Here is a 23,036-nt window from a genome sequence, read left to right on the forward strand (position 1 = left end):
CAATACTGTATCTCCTTGAAACCCCTTGTCATAGGTTGTCCATTAGTTATGAGCGCCTCAGTTGGAGTAATTTTCCCAACTCAGAGATGGGTAAAAAAGGTAAAACTGCAGTATTTTGTGTATCAGAATGTTTTTTTTTTTCTTAATTTCTCTCTCGAGAATCATTTTGTAACGCACTACATTCAACTCACGACCCCCAATGGGAATCACTCCATTAAAGTCCTCGTTTTTATCAGCACTCTGGTGACAAGTGGTCATTGTTGTGGGGTTTTAGCACTGAATTTCTCAAGTCTGAGCTGCTGCTTGTAACAGTGTTATTCTTGTTGAATCCGGCTGTTATTGACTGTTCAGCCATTTGGTTATGTTATTAGAAATGCAATAGTTGGACATTTTGGGAAATAGCCTTATTTGCTTTTTTTCCTGAGAGATGAGAAGATTCATATTGCTCTAAGGTTTGTCTGTTAAATATGAAGCTGCCACCAACAGCTTCACAAATGGACAACGTCCACCTACCAGGACCTCTAAAGCTCACAAATGAACATATACCTTAAACAATAATCGTGTGCCTTGTTAGAAACAGGTCACTTCTTATCTAAAATCAAGTGTGGGAGACGATGTCAAAACTTTGAACTGGTCAGTGGGTGGGGTTTGTTTCCTCATATTTTCAGGTCAGGATTTCGAGTGATAAACTTTTATTCATGATTCTTTAATGTTTTAGAGAAATGGTTTCCTGGGACTTGAAAGAACACGCCTACAGTTTGCACTTCCAAGAGTCTCTCAATCAGATCAGATGTATTTGAGTGTTAGTGCAGAGTTGAACTAAATTGAGATAATATCATGAGAAAAAAGAGAAAGGAATACAATGACTCAATACAATGACAATGAAATAAAGATGGAAATGCCACTGTGTAATGTTGCGTGGCCGTATTTCCCCAGAAATATCACACCAGTCTGAATGCCATGAAACTGTCAAATCAGAAGAAAATGAAGCAACTATTTAAAAACAATCCTTACTGCTCTGGGATATACTGTATATGTATATATAAATGATAATTATAATAATATCTAATTTAATATAATACACAATTTAAAAACAAGAAAACTAATTGTGAGCTCTCATCCCGTCACGTTTAAGATAATGTAACTTTAATTTCCTCAATTGTCAGTCCAGGACCAGCCCTAGTAATGATTTCCAAAAAGAATCATTGTGTTTCAGGCCACTTTCTTTTAACACTGTGGTGGCGTGATGATGAATAATGCAAAAATACAATAGAAACCTCTGAAACAAAAGCACCATACATCCATCACTGTGCTCCGGCCAATCATAGGACTGGCAGTAATGATCTCTGAGAAACAAAGAGAGAGGATGAATGTTTGATGAGGAAGGCAGAATGGGGCTCCTGGGAGGCGAAGGGACCCTTGAACACATGCAAGGGATTCCCTCTTTACAGGTGGAGAGAGAAGAGGAGATGGATGAAGGGGGGGTTGGGTGGGTGCAGCACAGTCAGCTATGAAAGATGGGACAAGCTGTTTGTAAAACAGAATGGAGCAGAATGAAAGCATACATGGAAAGAGCTGGATTGTATGGTAATCAGGACCTGAATATGAGGTTTCAAGTGAATGTAAGCGCGTGTGACAGTGATGCAACGAGCCTCTGAATTGATCCGCGCCTTCTTAATTGCAGTAGCTGCTACTCAAAGATGCTGTGAAAGGACATCCTCTCTCTTTAATTGCTAATTGTATAAATGACCTTATCAGAAAAGGTCAGCGGTTGTATCTTTGGGAGACGTTTCATTGTTTTACTGATGTAACTTCAGCGGAGTCAATCTTCCTCACAGCATTAATTGAAAGGATTCACACACTGGACTTTTCAGAGATAATCCGTGTAGGATTTCCTGTAAATATCTTGTCTGCTGTCACTATATTCTACAGATCACTTTAGATCAAGCTGCTGATTAAATAGGCTGAAGTACTTCACTCTGCTAAGTAGTCATGTTTATATGAGTCATTATGAGTAATTCCACAGGGGACGAGTGAGAAAAAATTGAAAGTGATTTCATAATAGGTGGAAATGCATCCAATGTGGATACCCGTCGGATAAAACCTCTAAATTGCCTACAGACCTCCGAGGAGCTGGTTTGATTGTGGATGCAAGATGACAAACATGGAGAAACTCAAATGATTGTGATGAGATTAGAGAAACTACAGCTGGCATTAGTTTGTGTCTACAAAGTGGAAAACAGCTCGCAAAACACAGCATGCATTTGTTCTCAGCGCTTATTGTGAGGATGTGTAAAGAGAATCCAAGAGTATTTTTCTCGTGCAGGATTAATTATCCAAATCTCAAGAACATGTCATATGGACACACACACCGAGCGCTCTGATTGGTTGATCCAACTCTTGAGGCGGGTTCAAACCAGAGCAGAAAAGAAATTAAAACGTTTCAGAAGTTTTACATATAAAAATAAAAGAAACAAACTACAACTAACCCCTGATCACATGCGCCGATGTGTAACCCGGAGGAGCTCTTTTCATTTCAACACATTTATCAGACAAAAATGTTTGAATTTGCTGCTCCCAGTCTCCCAAATCTGACGATTTCAAGCTTTTCTCGAATCGCTAGTTGCAGTACGTAACTCTTCACATTTGTACGTTTGGCAAAAATTGGTCAATATGAAAAACATCTTTAAAGCGAAAGGCTGCAGCTGTTTTTTTTCTTACTATCAACATCTTGTAAAAAGACCAAAAGCAGCATTTCAATACTCTGCGACTTCTCTACCCTGTTTGTGACTGTCAGCTCGAAGCCCATTCAGTCCTACTGAAGACATAAATCTTTCAAAAATGAGTCACAAGTATATTTTATTAAAGGTTTCATAAAACAGCTGGGCACTGTAGTTCTTAGCAAATGATACTCAAACAGGAGTAAATTATGGATCTACTGAGGACTGTTTCTAGTTGTGGATTAATATATGCACATTTTGGTGATCCATTGAGTATTTACAGCAGCAGGATGGCGTTTGTGGAATCATCTCACAGTAGATATTACGCATGTTCATGTGGATTACAGCGTGGATTACTGATGTATATTTACAGCCCAGTATCAATTAATTCTTAGTTTTGGTCTTCGTTGACAGTATGAAAAATACAGAATATCACCAGCCTTATTCTTTCATATGTCTCAAGAGATCAATCAAGCATCAGATAGTCACTATCAAGCTATCACAGAGTCTCATGTGTCGCAGGTGCTTCCAGGATTTGAAGCTTCATGCATTGTTTGTGCTCAGTAGTGTGTGTGTGTGTGTGTGTGTGTGTGTGTGTGTGTGTGTGTGTGTGTAGGCACTCCCGAGTCTTCTTTCCCATTAGCAGACCATTTTCAGTCTTCCCCCACCCAGGACCATTCTCTTTGTCAGCTGGAAATGTGATTTTAGGGAAGCCTGACTCCCATTACCTTCGCTTCCTCTCAGCCAGCCTCCAAGTCATTTCACTGGGGATCTCCAACCTGCTCAACCGGGCTCAAGCCTGCATATACAGTAGATGACCTCCACTCTCCGCACACTCGCTATTGTCTGGGGGATGGGGGGGATGGGGGGGGGGGATATTACCATATTAATGCTGCACTCCACTCCTGGGGCAAATGAGTGTCATAAAAAAAGTCTGGATTGCATCTTACTCAAACTCCATCCTCGTCCCTCTTCCACTGCTGCCCACACTGCCACCCACTCCTCTTTTTCTTGTTTTTTTCTAAATTTCTTTGCCCTCTCGCATCTGCTATCTTTCTTTCGTTTATTTTTTTTCGGCCCCCATGCACTCCTCCCATTCCTTCACACAGTCTGATTTGAAGTGTGTAAGAGGCTGGCAGGCTTTACGCTCTTGAATTAAAAAGGCCATCTGGTGAAGAGGGAAACAGAGATGGCTGCATTGGAGAAGGGAGGAAAAATGATAGGCATAGTTTTTCTTTGAAGTTAATGTGTAGACGGAATCCTGGGTGGGATATTACATCAAAAGTGTAAATATTACTCTTAGCATCTGTCATTTACACATACACACAGTGTTTTGGGATTGCCGAACACTGATGTAGTATATGAGCTAGAAACAGAGTAATACTCACAGCCATAAAATATCATAACCCTTCTTGTGCCTGCTGGACAAAGTATACTCAAGGAATAGTTTGACATTTTGGAAGATTATTTACTTTATTTACCAGCAGCTGACTAGCTTAGTTTAGCATAGAGTCTGGAAATGGGGAAAGAGCTAGCCTAGCTCTGTTCAAAGGTAACAAAATCTACCTTTTACTGCCTGTAATGCTCATAAAGTTACACATTATATTGAATTTGTCTAATCTGCACCATAACTGAAGAGTAAACACTCGTTACGATTTACTGGGGTTACGTGTTGGACGATTTCTTTATAGATTAAACAAACTAGAAATTTGCTAATTAGGGAGCTTCAGAGCTGCTGGTAAGCAAATTTTGTTACCTTTGAAGAGAGCTTGGCTAACTGGTTCTCGTTGTTCACTTTCTTTATGCTAAGCTGTCTGCCTGTGGTAGCTTCATATTTAACACGTGAAAGCGATATCAATCTTCACATGTAACTCTCAGCCAAAAAGCAAATACGCATTTTTCTGACAACGTCAAAGTATTGCTTTGAGTGTGATTCGCAAATGAAGTGTCTAAACGTAGAGAAGATGTGGAGATTAGCGACCTTTACTGCTTGTGGTTTTACAATGACGGGGGATTTTTGGATAGATTTTCCAAAAAGAATGCATGTCCTATCTTAACTCATTGGAGTTTAGTGGACAAAGACAGAGATAGAGTCCACTGGTGAGATGGAGGCCTCTTGTGGGAATCCAAGCTAAGGGAGGAGACTGACAATGTGTCAGCCAGAAATCCTTTTGTCACCATTCTCTCTTGAGGCCGTGTGCTTAAGTGCTTCACCAGTGTTACTGCAGACATTTTTTTTTCACTGCATAATTCTATTCAGAATAAACACATTTGGTCAGCCAACAGCCCAGACTTGAAATTTAGTTTCACACACCGCAGAGCTACAGTGAAGCCAGAACACACTCGCCAAACATTAGAACGTTCCTGTTGTACACAACTGTGCTCCTTCGCCTGTCTGCAGTTGCCTTTGTATGCGAGGGAAGTAGTAGTGACTTGGCCGATATGCGCAGGCTGTTGCAATGGACTCTCACTTGTTGGCATGCCGCTGAGGGAGCAAATGGAAGGTCTCACATTCACACACTTATTTTGTGTGGAAGAAAAAAGACCTTTTAAGTTTTACGGAGGGTTCATCAAATATAATGCAACATGTCACAGCTTATTTCTTATTAAAAGACTGCAGTTTCTGTACTAGATGCATCTCCAGAGCAGTAACTCTTTATCAAATCACTTCTCAACAAGTAAGTACACTGATCAAAGATATTTGAAAGTATATTAAAGCAATATCTGAACGCTTGAGTGATTTGAAACGGAGGCTTCAGTTATTGTTCTGTCTGGGATGTGTTTAAAAGGCAGAACATGAATGGCTCTGACTGGAGTCAGATCAGTTCACAGTGAAGGCTTCCCAGTTCTCCCACAGGACCAGCCTGACCATGCACCATGCATGGTCAGGCTGGTTCGCTTGTCCTGGTCTGTCTTCCACTTCGTCTTCACCCTCTCTATCTACCGGCAAGTTTCCATGGAAACAACAGGAAGAGAGATGATAGAGAGAAAAAGACAAGACAGAAACAGAGAAAAACCCCGAAAGAGTGTGGTCTGCAGTCTGACTCCTTGAGAGCTATACGTTGTTTTAATAGGTACGTTAGTATTTGAAATGGAAAGGAAGAAATATGAGTGTTAATATCTCCCTGCTATGGTTTCATAATCTCTCATCAATGCAGTTAATTACTGCTTGTCAGCCTGCTTGACTCGCTGAGACAGTGGATATGAGACAGATCATTCTAGCTCAATTATTTACTCCGACAAACTTCTCCCACACTCAACCCTCCGCTTAATTAAGCCTCTGGGATTTGTGGGGACTGACACCAAGACTGAACAATAACCCTTCGACTCCTCTGTTGTAAATCCATACAGTATAAATCCATAGTGTCATATTAAATTTGGACGTGGCTCGGCACAGTATTGATGTCAGATTTATGACAAATTTTAGTTACTGGAAAAAGCTAATTTTATTTATTATGGTGATCTACTTCATCCTTTATTTCAGGACTTTTATATATTAGAAGGAAAATAAAAAAAGCTGGACCACTTTAGTCTTATGTGGTTTTAAAGAAATAAACATTAAAGGAATAGTTTGACATTTTGGGAAATACACTGTTCCTTTAACGATTTCCAGCACTGCAGAATCAATTCAGTACAATCTGTTGTCAACTGTATTTCACAGGAACTTGGCAGTACAAAGGTTGTGCTTAATTTTTCTTCTTCTAGGATCCTCTCAGAGGATTTCATTTTGCAGCTGACCATAACCTCTGACCCAGCCCAGATCAATTGTGTGTTATTATTAGTTTAAATGAAGACAAACAGTAAATGCCTTAATAATTCAGGGACAGGGCTCGGCTCTGCAGTGCTTCTCCAACAACACTGAAACCCCAAATGCTCTGTTTGTCTCAGTATGAGTCACATTTGTTTTACTAACGTGCTGTTTCTTGCTGGGAAAGAAGAAATACTCACATTATTTTGGAGTTGCATCTTGCTTTGTGTTGAAAATAAATAATATAGCACATTACAGACAGCAGAACAAATGAGTAAGTTTATGTAGCTCTAGATAAAATCACACTAATGCAATCAGTAGGCAACAAAATGAATTTGTATGCCTGGAATGGATTTCAATTCTTTATCTCCTTGTATTTGCATGTGGATTTTGCTTTTGTAGCGCATAAATTATGTGTTTTTTTTGTACAAATGTGTGAGTAGCTGATGCGATTTGACAAAACGTTCCTTGGGGACATGATCTCTGTAGACTTCTGGTGTGCAGGAGCATGTGCACATGTGATTATAAAAGAGTTGTGAGATCATCTGCCTTAGAAGGGAAGTAACTTGAGGTCAGACAGACAATGAAACAGTAGGAGAGACGAAGTTTCAAAATAAAGCACACATACACACTCTGAGCGAAGCCTCTGACAATGACTGTTTGACCGTGTGCTGCTTGAAAACACGAGAAAACCATTTGGAGGATGTTTGTGTTGTCCTCAGTGAAAACTGCTCTGATGGTGAACTCTAACTTCAAGCTGCTGCCATCATTTTACTGGTTGATTATTTCCATGATATACAGAACTGTGCAGACCTCTTCAGAATTCCTTCTGCATATCAGAATCATCTCAAGTCTTGTCCTTTAAGTGTCCTGTGTTGGACAATCGATATTCCCAAGGTCCTGTGTTCCCCAGTTCAATATTCTGTTCACATGTATTAACTCACCTACAGTGTTTTAGTCAAAACCCTGACTCTTACCCCTAAGCCTGGGAACACAGGACCTTTGGAGAGCACATGTAGAGAACTGGGAAAGATACCAGTTCATGTTCCCATTAAATTCCATATAAATCTGGGGAACACAGGACCCTGGGAGCAAAGGAAGGACTCCATTGTCCTTCTGTTTTCTACAACCAAACGAAATAAGCGTCTTGTCAAATTAGACTCAACTCTTTGATTAGTGTACTTCTGCTGCATGGTAGCACGTGTAGTGACTGCTAATGATGGATTGTCTTTATTTTTTCCGTCTAGCATTTCACATCCATCATCAATACACATCAAAAGCTACAAATATTTACTTGTGCAGATGTCAAGTGTTTCCATGGGACGAGTCGGTCCCTGGCAGACACAATGTGTCAGACAAAGGGATCATTGTACTCCAACTCAAAGGCTGTGACTGAATTTCTCTCTGTTTGATCTGCAGGCTGTAATCTACGAAAACTCTGAATAAGAGAAGGACGAAGAGGATGGCACTGATGCTCTAAATGGCCTCTGTCAGAATAAGAACACTGGTGCTTTGAGATCCGGTGCTGCTGCGCCTTACTGTTCTTTTCTTCAAAGCTGACCAGACACTGACCAGAAACCACAGGCAGGACGGTGACCTTGTTTTGCCCAGGGATATGTCATTGGGGAAATCCCCTGTGTTGGGGGTGCACCCTGTGCCCCGACCCTTCTGGCTGTCCCACCTCAGCCTGTTGTGCATATGCGTATCTCTCTTTGCCCAGGCTCCCCAGGGTTTGCCTGTGGTAGGTTACAACACTGACTCCAAGAGGGAGATCACACTGGACGGAGATTTGATGATTGGCGGCCTGTTCCCTGTGCACCAGAAGGGTGAGGGTGCGCAGGACTGTGGGAAGATCAATGCCCAGAGAGGGATCCAGAGACTGGAGGCCATGCTGCTGGCACTGGATGAAATCAACAAGGACGAGCGCATCCTGCCTGGGATCAGACTGGGAGCTCATATACTGGACACTTGCTCAAAGGACACCTACGCACTGGAGCAGTCTCTGGAGTTTGTTCGGGCCTCCCTCACCAAAGTGGATGACAGTGAGTACACGTGCCCTGACGGCTCCTATGCCATCCACGATGACGTCCCTCTGGCTATCTCTGGGGTCATAGGAGGCTCATACAGCGACGTCTCCATCCAGGTAGGAGCTAATGAAAACTCACTGACTGAGTTGGTGTGTCTATCTACATTGTATCTGCAGCAGAAATAATCAGGTTTTCAATTGTCTGTCGATACCATGAAATGAGTTGGTCAGAAGCAGCGTTAATTTTGTAAGACAGTGCAAGTACAGAAGGTGTATTCAACCACCAGCAGCTGCTGTTGGCTTGAGAGAGAGGCAGAGAAAGAGGAGGGACATTAAGCAAGACCAAGAATGTGATGGATGGTCATATAGCTGTCCATTTAGACTTAAGTACCATGTGCAATTACCCCTTGTGAGATGTTAACACAGGGACTTAATGAGTATCGGTTCCGCGAGGAGGATCTGTTTACCTGTATGCCCATATGCTTGGCTGATCTAATTTAGAAGATCTCTTTCTCTTTCCCGGCAATTCACACTTCAGCTACGGCCCTGTCAGAGGTAGACATGCTACAGATGTTGTGCTCGGGACGGGCTGACAGGATGACTAGTGACGGCATGAATACTCTCAGCAGCAGTGGCTCCTTTCGACTCACTCAAGCTGATGTGATGAAAGCTCTGTTAATTAGGTTTCCAAATCTTCACTTGTAATACAGCTGCCACATCGGTGTAATTTCAAGTCATTGTGAAAAGAGATACATAAGTGTGTCACGTGGAAATGAGATTTGTAAGTATCCACAAATACACATGCCTTAAAGCATTAACTAAAACTCATCATCCCGGCTCAGTCAGCCAGAAGAGCATGTCTGCTGTCTCGGCTGAAGAGTACGGTTCACCTCACTCGAGACCGCAGCCTCGTGTTCCAGATATCTGCCTGTTTGAAGAAAGGAGCACAATTCTGCCCATCCACAAATAATAATTGGCTTCAGATGATTGATAAACCAAAGATACTGTAGGAACCCCTGCCAGTGGCAGTCTGCTGTGGGTACTTCCGGACAATTGGCAGGAGGTGGCATCCTTCCATACTTTGTACTCATGATTTGTAGACAGCAGTGGCCAGCAATGATTTGCCAACAATAGATTTATCACAGTGAATGACTGCTTCACTGTCTACCTGCTGTAATACAATTTTTTTCTAAAGTGGGCATGTGAAAACCTCCAAATTTAAGTCAGTGTGTTGAAAATAAATCTGCTTATATATATCTACTTTTATTTAAATGCTGCTATTAAAAGTAAGTTAGGTTTTTTATTATCCCCTGATTGTACTGGAAGTCTGTTTTCTGCAGCTCTGAAACAAATGTTTTAGTCTCCCTGCTGACAAAACACAATGCCAAACATACAGTATGGAGCAATGATACATTATACAGGCAGCGAGCTCCTGGGAAATGATGTAAGAGGAGGATTCGGAGCACCTATATTGGGATTCCTGGTGAAAAGGACAGTTTGGAAATAAAGGATTTGATAAACGAGCTGTAATTCTAGTGGAACCCTGTATGTGGGGCTCCTCAGAGAGTGCCCTTGTCTTGTGGTAATTTATGGACTGTACTATTACAAGCCTGAGGTCTGAGGTCTGCCCTAGCTTCTCACTGAATCTTCTTCAACAGAAGGAGTGCACCACAGGACACAGTTCCCTTTCTTACCATGAATAACCTTCCACATTGTAATGCAGTTCTGAGGTGTTTTGTGAGGTGTGCTAACTCCTGCTGTATTTCTTTGAGCTGATTGGTTGACCCCACCCGTTGTCTCTGGAACCGATCAGATAAGTCTGTCCTCTAAAATGTAACGCAACTTATTAAATCTTCCTGTTTTTCGTCCTGTGTGAGGCGTGCCCTTTGAAAGCAAGACAAGGTGGATCTGTTTATGTTTCTGGCTGTGTTTTCAGGGGCAATGCTATAACACAAAGATTTGCATGTGGGGCGTGTGGATGTGTGGCATTTCTGTGCTGCCACTGGTTGTTGGGCTGCAGATACCATCTCTACTGTTTCTGCCTGGTTTGTGTGTAATCTATAGCCAGTCAGACCTTTGAGTGAACCAGCCTGGCTGTGTGAGAGGCTACTGTGCCCCCTCTGTGTGAAGGGCAGCCAGTTAAATCAGATGCATATATCTCACCCCAAAGGCAGTTACAGGACAACTAACAATATTGGTCTGAACACCCTTATTGCCATAGCGACATGGTGGAACATGATGAACCGGCAGGTGGTGAGAACGCTGAGTGCTGTCCAAATCTGTCACAATGAAGGAGCGTGTTGCTGTGCTGCTGGTGTTGTGGTGTGACAATCGCAGATATGGGGGAGGATCTGGCTGCAGGCCTAGCCATGCTGGCGTTACATGGGCACAGATTGAGTTAAGTGCGGAGGCGAAGTTCTATGACGCTCTTGCAGGCTGGGTCCTGTCTTCCCCATCTGTGGTTGCTGCCAGGCTGTCTGATGGTTTGGCAGAGGTGTTCTGCCCAGCACAGAGGATGTAAAGGGATCGAATGAGAGATCATGTTTCCCAGAAACACTGAGACAGTGGCAGGCAGAAATGATTTGGGGGGGGGGGGGATTTCGTGAGTCACATGGCATCATATGGCGCTGAACCATTTGAAAATCAAAAGCCTGTATCTTTAACAGTCATCGGGAAGTCTGTGATGCCATCTGGACAGTTTGAATGAATCTACTTGGGAAATATTTATGCGATTCGAGTGTTTAGCCATGAACATCTTCCCTGTGGTCTAAACAACACGTTATCAGAGCAAGGTGAATAATGACCTTGTGATGACATGTTCGGTGCATTCAGCATCTTCATTCATGTGTGAAGAGCTGCAGCACTGACAGGATACACAGTTACCTGCAGTACAAGATATTCTGTGGTATTGTTGCATACAGAAAGCAAAATTCTTTCAATCTCCAAAATGCTGTCAGTCAGCATCCAGTATATGAATGTTTCTGGATATGGCTGCTTTACAGAGAACATTAGCACTATTACTCCTCGGTGTCCTAAAGGTGTCGGTTAATCAGAGATGTATTTTATTCCACAATTGCAGCCCAGGAACATCTCGCCTCAGGGCTGGCTTGTGATTAATACATGGAAGGGACTACACTTTTGTTACCCCGACAGCAGTCTGAGCTGCTAAATATGACTCACTGGTAAGAGAGCATCCCTCAGGAAAAACATCATAATCACCAGGGTGCATTAGAAGAACAACACCCCTGGAATGTCAAATACTCAAACACTCACTAAAGAATTATTCTCAGGCATGAAACACAGAGGGAGGAAATTTCTAGAACCCATCTGCAAATAATGCAAGATGACCTGCTCTTTCAGAGCAGCACACAAAAATGGCTGTCTGGATGTAGAACCTTGGCTTGTTCCGGGGTATCTGGATGAAAGCTCTTATTGTGTGATGGCACCTTTGTGAATTAATTGGAATATTTTAGCACACTGCCTGAGATGTGGTAATTTTTACTGATTAATGAGTCGGGGAAGACACACTCAGAAGATGGAATTTAAAGATATAGATCCTGATATGAACACACGGCTTGACATTTGCAGACTCAACTGTGTGAGTGGAATAATAAAGTAGATTTATGAGAAGAATCTCTCTCCTTTTTGTTTTTTCATCCACAAACAAGCCTATTTATAGAATTGTCTTCATCTGCAGGTAGACAGTGCCAATCTCTGGAGCATTCATGAGTCATATAAAGGATTTAAACATGGATACACACATGACAGAATCCATGCCAGAGAGAACAATAATGATGAAACGTATCAGTAAAACCATGCAGTGAAAATGCATTATTCATGGGTGAAAGTAAAGAACGTGCTTCCAAAATCGTGAATAATTCACACGTGATTGGATTATTCAGTGGCTTGGCAGAACGCACTATTTGTGCAGTGGAAATACATATAATGTCCACCGCCCAAACTCAGTGAATGTTAGAATCAGCTGCACCCCACTTTGGTTCGTCATGCATGTGGATTTTTAGTTAAACTTTTGTGCTGGATCACACTGAGCATGTCTGTGTTGTTTGACAACAGAACCAACACTAAAGAGACGTTAAAGCACTGAGTCACAAAGGAAGAAATTAATGAATGGAAGCGAGTGCGTGTCAAAAGCTGAGTTATTGACATTGTAAATGAATGGAAGTGCAGCCATATCTTAGCATGTGGTGTACTCTGAATGCTTGCATGACTCTGGGGGCCTTGAAAGACTTCTGCGGCAAAAAGGACATTAATACCATCCAGCAGGATGTCGGGGCAGGACCTGATCAAAAACGTCTTTGCTCTAGGTATCTAACTGCTCATATGCCCCCCCCCGTTAAAGCTGTTGCCAAGCAACTAAATCATAAAAAAACTAACTAATAATGATGTGCACGATGCTATGCTGTACTGTATATGCATGCACGTCCACTTCTCATGCATGTGTTTGCATGTGTGTTTCGGAGCGCTGCAGTGGGCTGTATAGGTGTGATACTGAGTGGAGCTAAGGACTGCTGCTCTGGGAATACAGTGTTATCGCTGTAGAAGCACACTGAGACAGTCTTCTGGGAAGAACAGATGGGCTTTTCATGTAGAAAAAATCATGACATCTCTACAAAGTAGGCCTGATATTTCCTGGCCACAACACTGTCTCAGTCTCTTATTTCTGTGTCCCTGTGTTTCCGTTGCTGTCATTTGACTATTGCCTCAACTGTGAGGCGACGTAGGTACTCCCAACTTCTTTTTTAACGTCTTACTCTTTAATGTCTCTCGTCCATTCATCAGTATGATAAGCAGGCACAAAGACAGAAGGGCACTTGCAGAGCCCAGACCGAGGCCAATAGTCCACTCTATTCACCATGATATGCAAATCTGCAAGCGTTTGAGAAAAAAGCGTTGTTACAATTGTGGTGATGTTACAGTTTACCGGCTCTCCATTGAAACCACTGTCACCACCGAGCGCTCCATAACAGCTGTTTTTTGTATGAAGTTGGAGCAACTACGCGTGATGGCTATTCCAGAGGATTACAGGTACTGTGAGTGTAGATTGTGACATGGAGTCACCGTATTTCTATAATTGGCTGTTTTGTCAGTATTCAACTTTACTACCACCTACAGGAGTTTAAGGTGTATTGTATTTATTCCACCAGGGCTAAATGCCCTAGTGAAAAATAATGAGTATCCGCCCTGTGATTCAGACTCCACCATTCCACCGAGTTTCATGAAAATCAGGCCAGTAGTTTTTCTGTAATCCTGCAGACCTCCTTGGCGGAGGTATTAAGTGCAGTATGTGTAACGTGCTGGAGATGTGCTGCAAAAAGAAATTGCATTTCTATTGAATTTTTAATCACCTATACCCAATAGGTGATTTGAGGGTGGAAGCCACCCCCTTTGTTAGCGAAATAACCAAAATGCATTCCCCATGTTAACCTGCCATCCTCCCTCAACTCCCTTTGGTAAATCCACTCAGACAAAAATGAACAAATCACAGACTGACTTTTCCAGTAAATTCTACACATCCAGCATTTATAAAAGCAAGAAATTGAAACATCATGTTGGTCATTTTCATGCAATATATAAATTTGTGGACTTTTATCCAAAGTTTATCAAATATAAAGAGCTTTTCTGCTGTGTTACACAACTGTATTTTGACATTTCACATGGGCAGTCTGAATTATTCTAGCTCATAGTGTTCGCTAGTGCCTTAGGGGTATCTCTATGGAAACAGTATACGACAGCTGAAAAGAACAATCCTGTTACTCGGTGTCTATGTGTCAAATGCAGCTACCAGGTCCTGTATGCTCTCATTGCTTGGGAGGAAACCGCTTTCACAGTAATCTGCTCAGTAACAGACCCTGAAGTGCAAAGGCACACTGGGCCACTTCGCTTAATTAAATAAGGTGCTGTCTAATGCACACTGATCCCTATAACTCAAAGTGTGGGACTGTAAGCCATACAGCTACAACCTCAGGCATATCTACTTGCAGTTTAGTCTTATGAAAGATTCAAAAATCACTTTTGCCTTACATGCAAGCAACAATTCTTGTAGGGTGGACCGAGATTTTGGGAGTCTGCCGGCGCTCAGAAACCCCTTGTGTGTAAAAACTGATTGTACAACCCTCCTCTTGTCCCCCCTTCTGCATAAATGAGGTTTTCTTTTTAGTACTCTAGACATGAAAAACACAAAAAAGTATCAAAAAATTTTTAAGACTACAGAAAAAAGTTCTGATACATACATGAATATGGTGTAACTGACACCAAATATTATCTTATTGCATTAATAGATGTTACAGGTTGCATGCAAACTATTGAATGGTTAAACAACGGCACACATGTAACATGAGTGCCTTTTGTAACAACTAATGTTGTGAGGCATTGACAGCAGGTGAAATAACTACATTTACTAAAATATGCTCTATTGACTACATAATCCTTCTCCTCTTTGATTCCATATATACACAAATACATAATAATTACATTAATTTACTGCAGAGGCAGCAGAGACAATAATACACATGCAGGTCTGTCGATATGTTGGACATGTTGCTGTGCGCTCATCCTAAATTCTGTTTTGCAACTCAGGAAACACATTCTCACGGCCTCCTTAAAACTTGCAGCTGTAGGCAGGAAGACACAACACCCTCCAAGCGCAATTTGCTGAACAACAATGTCTGCAGGATATAAACTTGCCATAGAAGCCTTTGATGCACTGCACATCTCTCTGGCTCTGGCTCAGCTTTTCTGGTGTCACACAACTTATATCTCAAGCTCTTCTTGTCCTCTAGCATATTAAGCTCCGGGACTTTTGTGCTCCTTTGAACCTGTTTCATTGAGAATCCCTGTGCAGCTAGCTGGAGCCAGATAAAGGTGCATCACTCCTGTCATTCCTGTCTCATTGGAAGAGACCAAAAGAAGAACATGGTCATAGTTCTGTGGGAACCCCCTCAGAAATCTAGAGCCTGGAGCACTAAACAAAACTGTAATCACAAACAAAGCCTCATGCAATCAGAGCATCAACAAAAATCATTCAAAATCAGCAGACGGATGAAACAGCTGTTTACAGTTCGCAGCTCTCATTGACTGTCCCTTCACTTCCCTGTCATTTTCCTTCTGTCTGTGGACTGCTACAATGGAGGGAAATGAAAGTTGATTTTGATAGTGACAAAGGATGTGCAGGATCCAATCAAATAGGCGTCTCAATCTGGGAGGTCCTGGACCCTGTTGTGGGAGGGTCTGGCACAAATTAAGCCTTGATAGTCACTCTGCCCTCTAATATCTACCAAAGGTCTCAGCACTCACCGTATGTCAGGCACGGGCTTTGGCAGGCGGAAGAGACTTGGCTTTTCATATAAGCCATGTGAACATCTATCGTATAATGATTTCCAATACACTCATTGTATTGGTGACACGTCTGGCACTGTGCTTTATAACCTCCATAAGCCACATGTAAGTGGATTACTCAACTGGCATAGAGCTTCCTTTAATACACTCCTCAGAGAAATTACTCATTCACCACCGCAAGCATAGCCAAATCACAGCAGAATGGATGTGTATTGTACCTGTGTAGAGAAAATGATCGCATTAACGCAACTATGCCAGGTGGACAATACATTTGTATTAGAGGTTAAGTATCACTGCTATCAAATAACATACCAATGTGCATACAAAGGTTCTACAAAGTTAAACTTTTGACTAGCTGATTGAGTGTTAAATGAATATTATGGAGCATAAGGAGCAGGTGAAGGTTTACATTGACTACTCTTTAGTCATACCTAAACCTACGCTTACATCTGCTCATATGTGAATACACCTACATGTGTTCTGTGCGTTCTTTGTCTTGAAAGCCTGAACACTCAGAGATGGATAAGACCCTTTCTTAAGATTCACGTGAAGTCTTACTGGCCTGGATTCAAATCCCACCAGAACCTCCTGGATCAGGATCCCTCACAGCCTTTCCAGCTGCCTTTGTGTTGAAACGTACTAATGGGAACCCGAGTGCATCCATGTTCTATAAAAGTGAACAAAAAATGTCTATCACAGCAATTTCATGAAGCCATTAACTTATTTAAAACCCTCCATCGTTCAGTCAGCATCTGACTGATCATCGTCAAGCTAATATATCAGGCTTTAAATGGTCTGCACCACCTACTTACCTCTTCATGTGTTAGTGGATGCTTCTTATCTTTCTGCACAGATTTTGACTTTATATCAGGGTTATCTGTCCTTCAGAACAACTTATTGTAAAAATGTAAAACAATTCTGGTTTATAATGTGAAATCCTTTCTCCTTACTTTTCTCCTGTCAAGTCAGCACTCCTCAAACATACAGCTTTCTAGTTTCTGAACACATGTTGAAAGAGCCCGAGAGATATGTTTTTGGAGTGATATCACATGATGATAGAACAACAATATTAATGGCTGAACTGTGTAGTCAGGATTTCCCTTTTATGTCCATGGAAAATGCTAGATTTGGAAAGCATATAGAGTGTGGATTAGAGACATTTTCAGTCTATAAAAATTCATAATATTCTCATCCATTGTTTACAATTAGCGAGTGATCTTTCTCATGTATGGAGAGCACTCATGGGGCACCAACATGATTAATTCCTCTTGTGGACTGGAAATAAAGCTGAGAGTTGGTGAATGCTTTGTTTTGTGATGCATTTGTGGGGGCTGAATGCACAGACAAGACCAGTTCACTCAAAGTTCACATAACTAAATCCAAGAAGTGGACTTCCCTCAATATTAAACACGTCTTTTATTATGAAAAGTATTCAAATGCAATTATAAAGGAATTATGGAGAAGACCCCCGTGAGACTTTATTATAATGGGAATGGGTTTAGCAGATTTTAATATAAAATCGAGTGATGTGAAAATGATTAATTACTTAGTGTTTATGTGTCACTTGCATTCTAGATCATACTCTGCTCTCCTCCTAAGAGAGCAAGAACGCTGCTTCCAGCTGTTTCACCACATGTTGAGAAAGGCTGTCAAGGCGGTTTACGAGGAGAGATGAATCTATGCAGAAATGTGATTATTAGCCTGTCTGCATAATCAGGGTTTCTCCAGCTGACCTGGAAATCTCAGGGGAAAGCAACCTTTGAACTGATATGAAATGCTACAATCTAGATTTTCATTCTGTTTTTTTCAGCTGCTTCACCACAGACAAGTCAGAAATAGCTCTAATGTCGAATGTGGTAAATCCAGTCAGGATTGCCCCTGTATGACATCGTTTGGGCGGTGGTAAAAAATCAAGTCCAGTCGCTGTTGATTGTGCGGTTGCATTTCCAATTTGTGAGAAACGTTCTCTCATTAATTCCAATAAATCCAGTGGTCTGGAAATCACTGCCACTGGCTCATTTAAAATTGATCTCTATGATCCTGCAGAATAGCAAAGATTCTATGATTAAAATCCACTGAGGCAGATCACACCAGATTTATTGTAATGTCTCAGTGTGCTGCTGTCACCGTGCATTCAATATTATTATAATACTGTCCTGGAAAGGTTGATCTTAAAATAAAAGACAAAGGCTACTTCACGCTCACATAGGCACTCCTCTCTAACAACAATAGTGTAATTTATTTTCATACACAGTTATACCAACATGACAATTATTTGGGTAAAAAAGAGAAGATGGAATTGCCCCATTCCACACTTATCATAATTGACAATATAGGAATGATAAATTAAAATGAATGGATCCATTTCAGTGTGAATTTCCTCCCTGACTTCTTCAGGAATGATTCATTGGCAGTCAAGATGTTGTGCCACAAGTGTGTTGGTGTGAGAGTCGGCATTAAAGTCAACCAGATTTAGGTTGGCATTCTTTTGACTGATCAGACTGGCCCCCTTAGGCGTCCACAGAAGTGCCTGAAGCAAAAGCTAGTCAGTAGCTGCTTCTGCAGACTGTGCACAGTGTCATGACACTGCCAAAACCTATTACACAGAAAACGCAAAGTTTCAAGATTTTTTGATACTTTGACTCCCTTTCACTTCCTAATCCCTGCCCTCAACCCATCTCTGTCTCTCCCTGTCTGCATCTCTCTTCTCTCCAAAGCAGAGCAAACTTTCTGAAAGTGTGTTCATTTTTGTAGAACTATAAATTCTATCCACTAACACCTGCAGCCCTCCGTCCGCACTCTTTGGTTAACAATGAAGACAGCATTGCAGATGAGAAAAGATAATTGTTGAATGCAGGATCTTGCCACTCAGGCAGCAGGAGAGTTAGGCTGTGAAAGGCTCAGCAGGGATCCCGTGAAGAAATGAGAGACTGTATAGGGTGAGACTAATTGCATCTGCAGAGAGAAAAGCATGTAGTGTAGCCAGTTTCATTCATTTATTCAATGATGAGCAATTAAGACAATTCCTACAGTCAGCAGGTGTTTTCTGTGTGAACTGTAATAAGTTAATTACCAGTTTCCATAATCTCGTAATAGCATGCTTATGTACACTTACAGTAAACTTAATGAAGGTTTATTGATATTGTGTGAGGACTGATTCAAGATCAGACATAATCATTCTGGTGTCTCTCATTTATTCCAGGTGGCCAATCTTCTGCGACTCTTCCAAATCCCTCAGATCAGCTACGCTTCCACCAGTGCCAAGCTCAGCGACAAGACACGCTATGACTACTTTGCCCGCACTGTGCCCCCTGACTTCTACCAGGCTAAGGCCATGGCGGAGATCCTGCGTTACTTCAACTGGACGTATGTGTCAACAGTGGCATCAGAAGGTGACTATGGCGAGACTGGCATTGACGCCTTCCAGCAAGAGGCTCGTGCCCGCCAGATCTGCATTGCCACGTCAGCAAAGGTGAGCCGCTCCATGAGCCGCTGGAGTTATGAAAACGTGATCCGCTCCCTTCAGCAGAAGTCCAACGCAAAGGTGGTCATCCTGTTCACGCGCAGCGAAGACGCCCGCGAGCTTCTGGTGGCAGCCAACCGCATGAACGTCACCTTCACCTGGGTGGCCAGCGATGGCTGGGGGGCACAGGAGAGCGTGGTGAGAGGCAGTGAGGCAGTGGCTGACGGGGCTTTCACCATTGAACTGGCTTCCTATCAGATCCCCCGGTTTAATGAATACTTCACTGCGCTGCACCCCTACAACAACACCAGGAACCCCTGGTTTAGAGAGTTTTGGGAAAACCAGTTCCAATGCAGCCTCCATGATCTGGGCTGTGGGAAGCATTCACTCCGCGAGACTCCGTTTCAGCCAGAATCCAAGATCATGTTTGTAGTCAATGCTGTCTATGCGATGGCTGCTGCCTTACATAACATGAGGCAGGCCTTGTGCCCCAACTCCACCAAGGTGTGTGAAGCTCTTAAACCCGGCAACGGCAGGAAGTTTTACAGGGACTACATTCTCAAAGTCAAGTTTGATGGTGAGTAAAAGCTTGATGAACTAATATTATTACACGGAGGCTTAACAGATTCGAATTTTCATGATGTAAGGCAGTTTTCTTTTTCTCATTATTCCGTCATCTGTATAAAACCTCAATATAATTTAATTTCCCTGAGTGCACTCTGTGCGTACTGTATGCTGCCAAATTAGGTTATATCAATTTAGATTCATTGTACCAATTCATAAAAAATGTTGAATAAGTGCAAGAGTAATTCTGCGTGTTTATACACTGCAACTGCAGATAAGCCCTGTAATGATTCAATTTGCAAAGATGGAACTGTTTCCTCACTGTCGTGCTTGGAGGCTCCGTCTTTTCATGCATCTTGACTTAAGTACGAATAAAGAGAGCGTTCTTCTGTTTGAACACTGCAGATAGTGATCATGCAAACAATGCATGTTTCCTGCTTGTCTACACGCAGCTGCAACACAAAACGAGAAGCAGTTTATGCATCAATGCGTCTGCACATCACAAATAATAGACACAACAATCGAAACGCTCTCACTAAGCTGTGTTGTTTTATTCACTGATTTATGAAAATACTGACATTTTCATTGATGGGGACATAGAAGTGGACCGGTGTGCTCTTATCCAGCTGTGCTTTTCTGCTTTTCACAATTAGTGAAAAAAACAAAACAAACCCCCCCCAAATACCCAAAGGATTTTACTATCCAGAGACTGGCTGGGATCAGAGGCCTGGAATTAGTCAGTCCCTGCAGGCACTGCAACACCCTGAGGAGAAAACACACAGAAACAGGTGGATCGACCACTAACTAAATTTAAAAAAATCATCTTAGACTAGATGTAAATTTAGTGCCACATAAAAAGGAATTCTAATATTCTATATATACTGTACTATTACTAATGTATAACTGTTTATTATGCTCTTCACACTAAATTCTTACATGTTTTACAATAAAATGATACAAATATTATTAGGGCTGAAACGATAAGTTGATTAATCCATTAGCCAATGGACTAAAAAATGAACAGCAACTACAGTGTGTTAAAGTAATAACTGATTAAAACTGAACAAAACTGTGATCTGCAGATTAACCATTATGAAGATAATCATTAGTTGCAGCCCTTTATACTCTATTCCCTGGCCATGTATCCTGCACTGCTAGTTCTGTTAAAGTCCTTTTAATGACAGGTGATTTCTGAAAATGTGAAAATGATTTATTTCAGCGTTGATTTCAAGAGAAAATTGAACATTATTTTGTATAATGTGCCATCCGTCTGGAATTTCTGTTCCACTGTTCAATCCAGGAACTTTCCATCAAAGTAACTGTGGCTTCTGTCATGTAAATTGACAATTTGCACCTGTGTCCCATCAAAGTCACTGTCCAGTCTGTACTGAGAGACGAATAAAATGTCACCTGAGACACATAAATAAGCAAAGGCATACAGAAATTGTCCTAACTGAGAAATGTGCTCACGGTGCGACACTCTTACACCCTCTCTTTTCTTTTCATCTTCAGCGCCATTTCGTCCGCCAGACACAGAGAATGTAGTCCGCTTTGATGCCTTTGGGGACAGCCTTGGCCGTTACAACATTTTCCACTACCACAAAGACGGTGGACGTTATGTCTACCAAAAGGTCGGCTACTGGGCTCAGAGCCTGACCCTGAACACCAGCCTGATCCCCTGGGCTGGCCAGGTTGCACCAACTTCCCAGTGTAGTGACCCCTGCAGGAAGAACGAGGTGAAGAGTATGCAGCCTGGAGATGTGTGCTGCTGGATCTGTATCCCCTGTCAGCCCTACCAGTATTTGCAGGATGAGTTCACCTGTGCTGACTGCAGCTTTGGACAGTGGCCCCTGGCCAACCTGACAGGCTGTTACGATCTGCCCGAGGAGTACATCCGCTGGGAAGATGCCTGGGCCATTGGACCCGTCACGATTTCGTGTCTAGGGATGATGTGTACGCTGTTCGTCATTGGCCTCTTCCTTAAACACAATGAGACACCCGTGGTGAAGGCCAGTGGACGTGAGCTCTCCTACATTCTTCTGCTGGGAGTGTTGATGTGTTATAGCATGACCTTCATCTACATTGCCAAACCGTCCACAGCAGTTTGTACTCTGCGCCGCCTCGGTTTAGGCACCTCGTTTGCTGTGTGTTACTCAGCCCTCCTAACCAAGACCAATCGCATTGCTCGGATCTTCAGCGGGGTGAAAGATGGAGCTCAGCGGCCTCGATTTATCAGCCCGGCCTCCCAGGTTGCCATCTGTGGTGCTCTGATCTCCTGCCAGCTGGTTGTGGTGGTGGTCTGGCTGCTGGTGGAGGCGCCAGGGGTGAGAAAGGAAGTGAGCCCGGAGAGAAGAGACGTGGTTACCCTCAAGTGTAACAGCAAGGACTCCAGCATGCTCATGTCTCTCACCTACAACTGCATCCTTATTATCCTCTGCACGGTCTACGCCTTCAAGACCCGCAAATGCCCCGAGAACTTCAACGAGGCCAAGTTCATCGGGTTCACCATGTACACCACCTGCATCATCTGGCTGGCTTTCCAGCCTATTTTCTACGTTACTGCCAGTGACTACAGGGTGAGTTAAGTCAGGTTATACATGCTTTATGAGAATGACGCAAAATGCTAATTATCACCACACACGTTTATCATATGCATGAAATGTTACTTTTTCTGTCCTCGATGATGTGTGGGTAATGATCTGTATTAAAATATTTGTTCAGATGGCTCTAGGTTCAAATCTGAGCAGAATACATCTTAGCAGATAATAACTTCTTGTGGGGTTGAATTTGGATTTCATATGCATGAAATCACAAACTAATGTCAGCTAGTATTGACTGAGCAGTCAGCCGTGTCCATGTTGCCTGTGGCTCTGAGGAACATACATACATATTCTTTATTGCTGCATTGCTTTAATTCTTCATAATTAGCTGCATACTTAAGGCTGTCAGTTACTCTCCAAGGTAAGAACTTTAACAGCCTTATTTTACCTTCAAAGTTTAAATATTAATAACGTGAGAGTAAATTATAAAATATGGATGCTCAAGTCATGGAGAAGTGTAACAGGCTGACAAATATCTCAGTCTTCCCACAATAAAACCCCAGTTCTAGTGGTGGTATAACTTAGTGTTTTGTCGAGGAGTATTCTAGGCTTTAAGAAC

The 23,036-nt window shown here is 42.2% G+C and overlaps 1 protein-coding gene across 1 annotated transcript in view; it reads left to right on the plus strand.

The window, feature by feature from the left end:
* grm2a (glutamate receptor, metabotropic 2a) overlaps positions 1–23,036 on the plus strand; it is a 31,562-nt gene that overhangs the window by 3,805 nt on the left and 4,721 nt on the right. The window contains exons 3-5 of the mRNA XM_076757368.1: positions 7,888–8,611; positions 19,053–19,890; positions 21,390–22,453. Of these exons, the coding sequence (XP_076613483.1) occupies positions 8,084–8,611; positions 19,053–19,890; positions 21,390–22,453 (2,430 nt within the window). The 5' untranslated portion in view covers positions 7,888–8,083. The remainder of the gene's footprint in view (positions 1–7,887; positions 8,612–19,052; positions 19,891–21,389; positions 22,454–23,036) is intronic.

This window comes from Chaetodon auriga, chromosome 2 (genome assembly GCF_051107435.1).
Source record: "Chaetodon auriga isolate fChaAug3 chromosome 2, fChaAug3.hap1, whole genome shotgun sequence".
Classification (NCBI taxonomy): Eukaryota; Metazoa; Chordata; class Actinopteri; order Chaetodontiformes; family Chaetodontidae; genus Chaetodon; species Chaetodon auriga.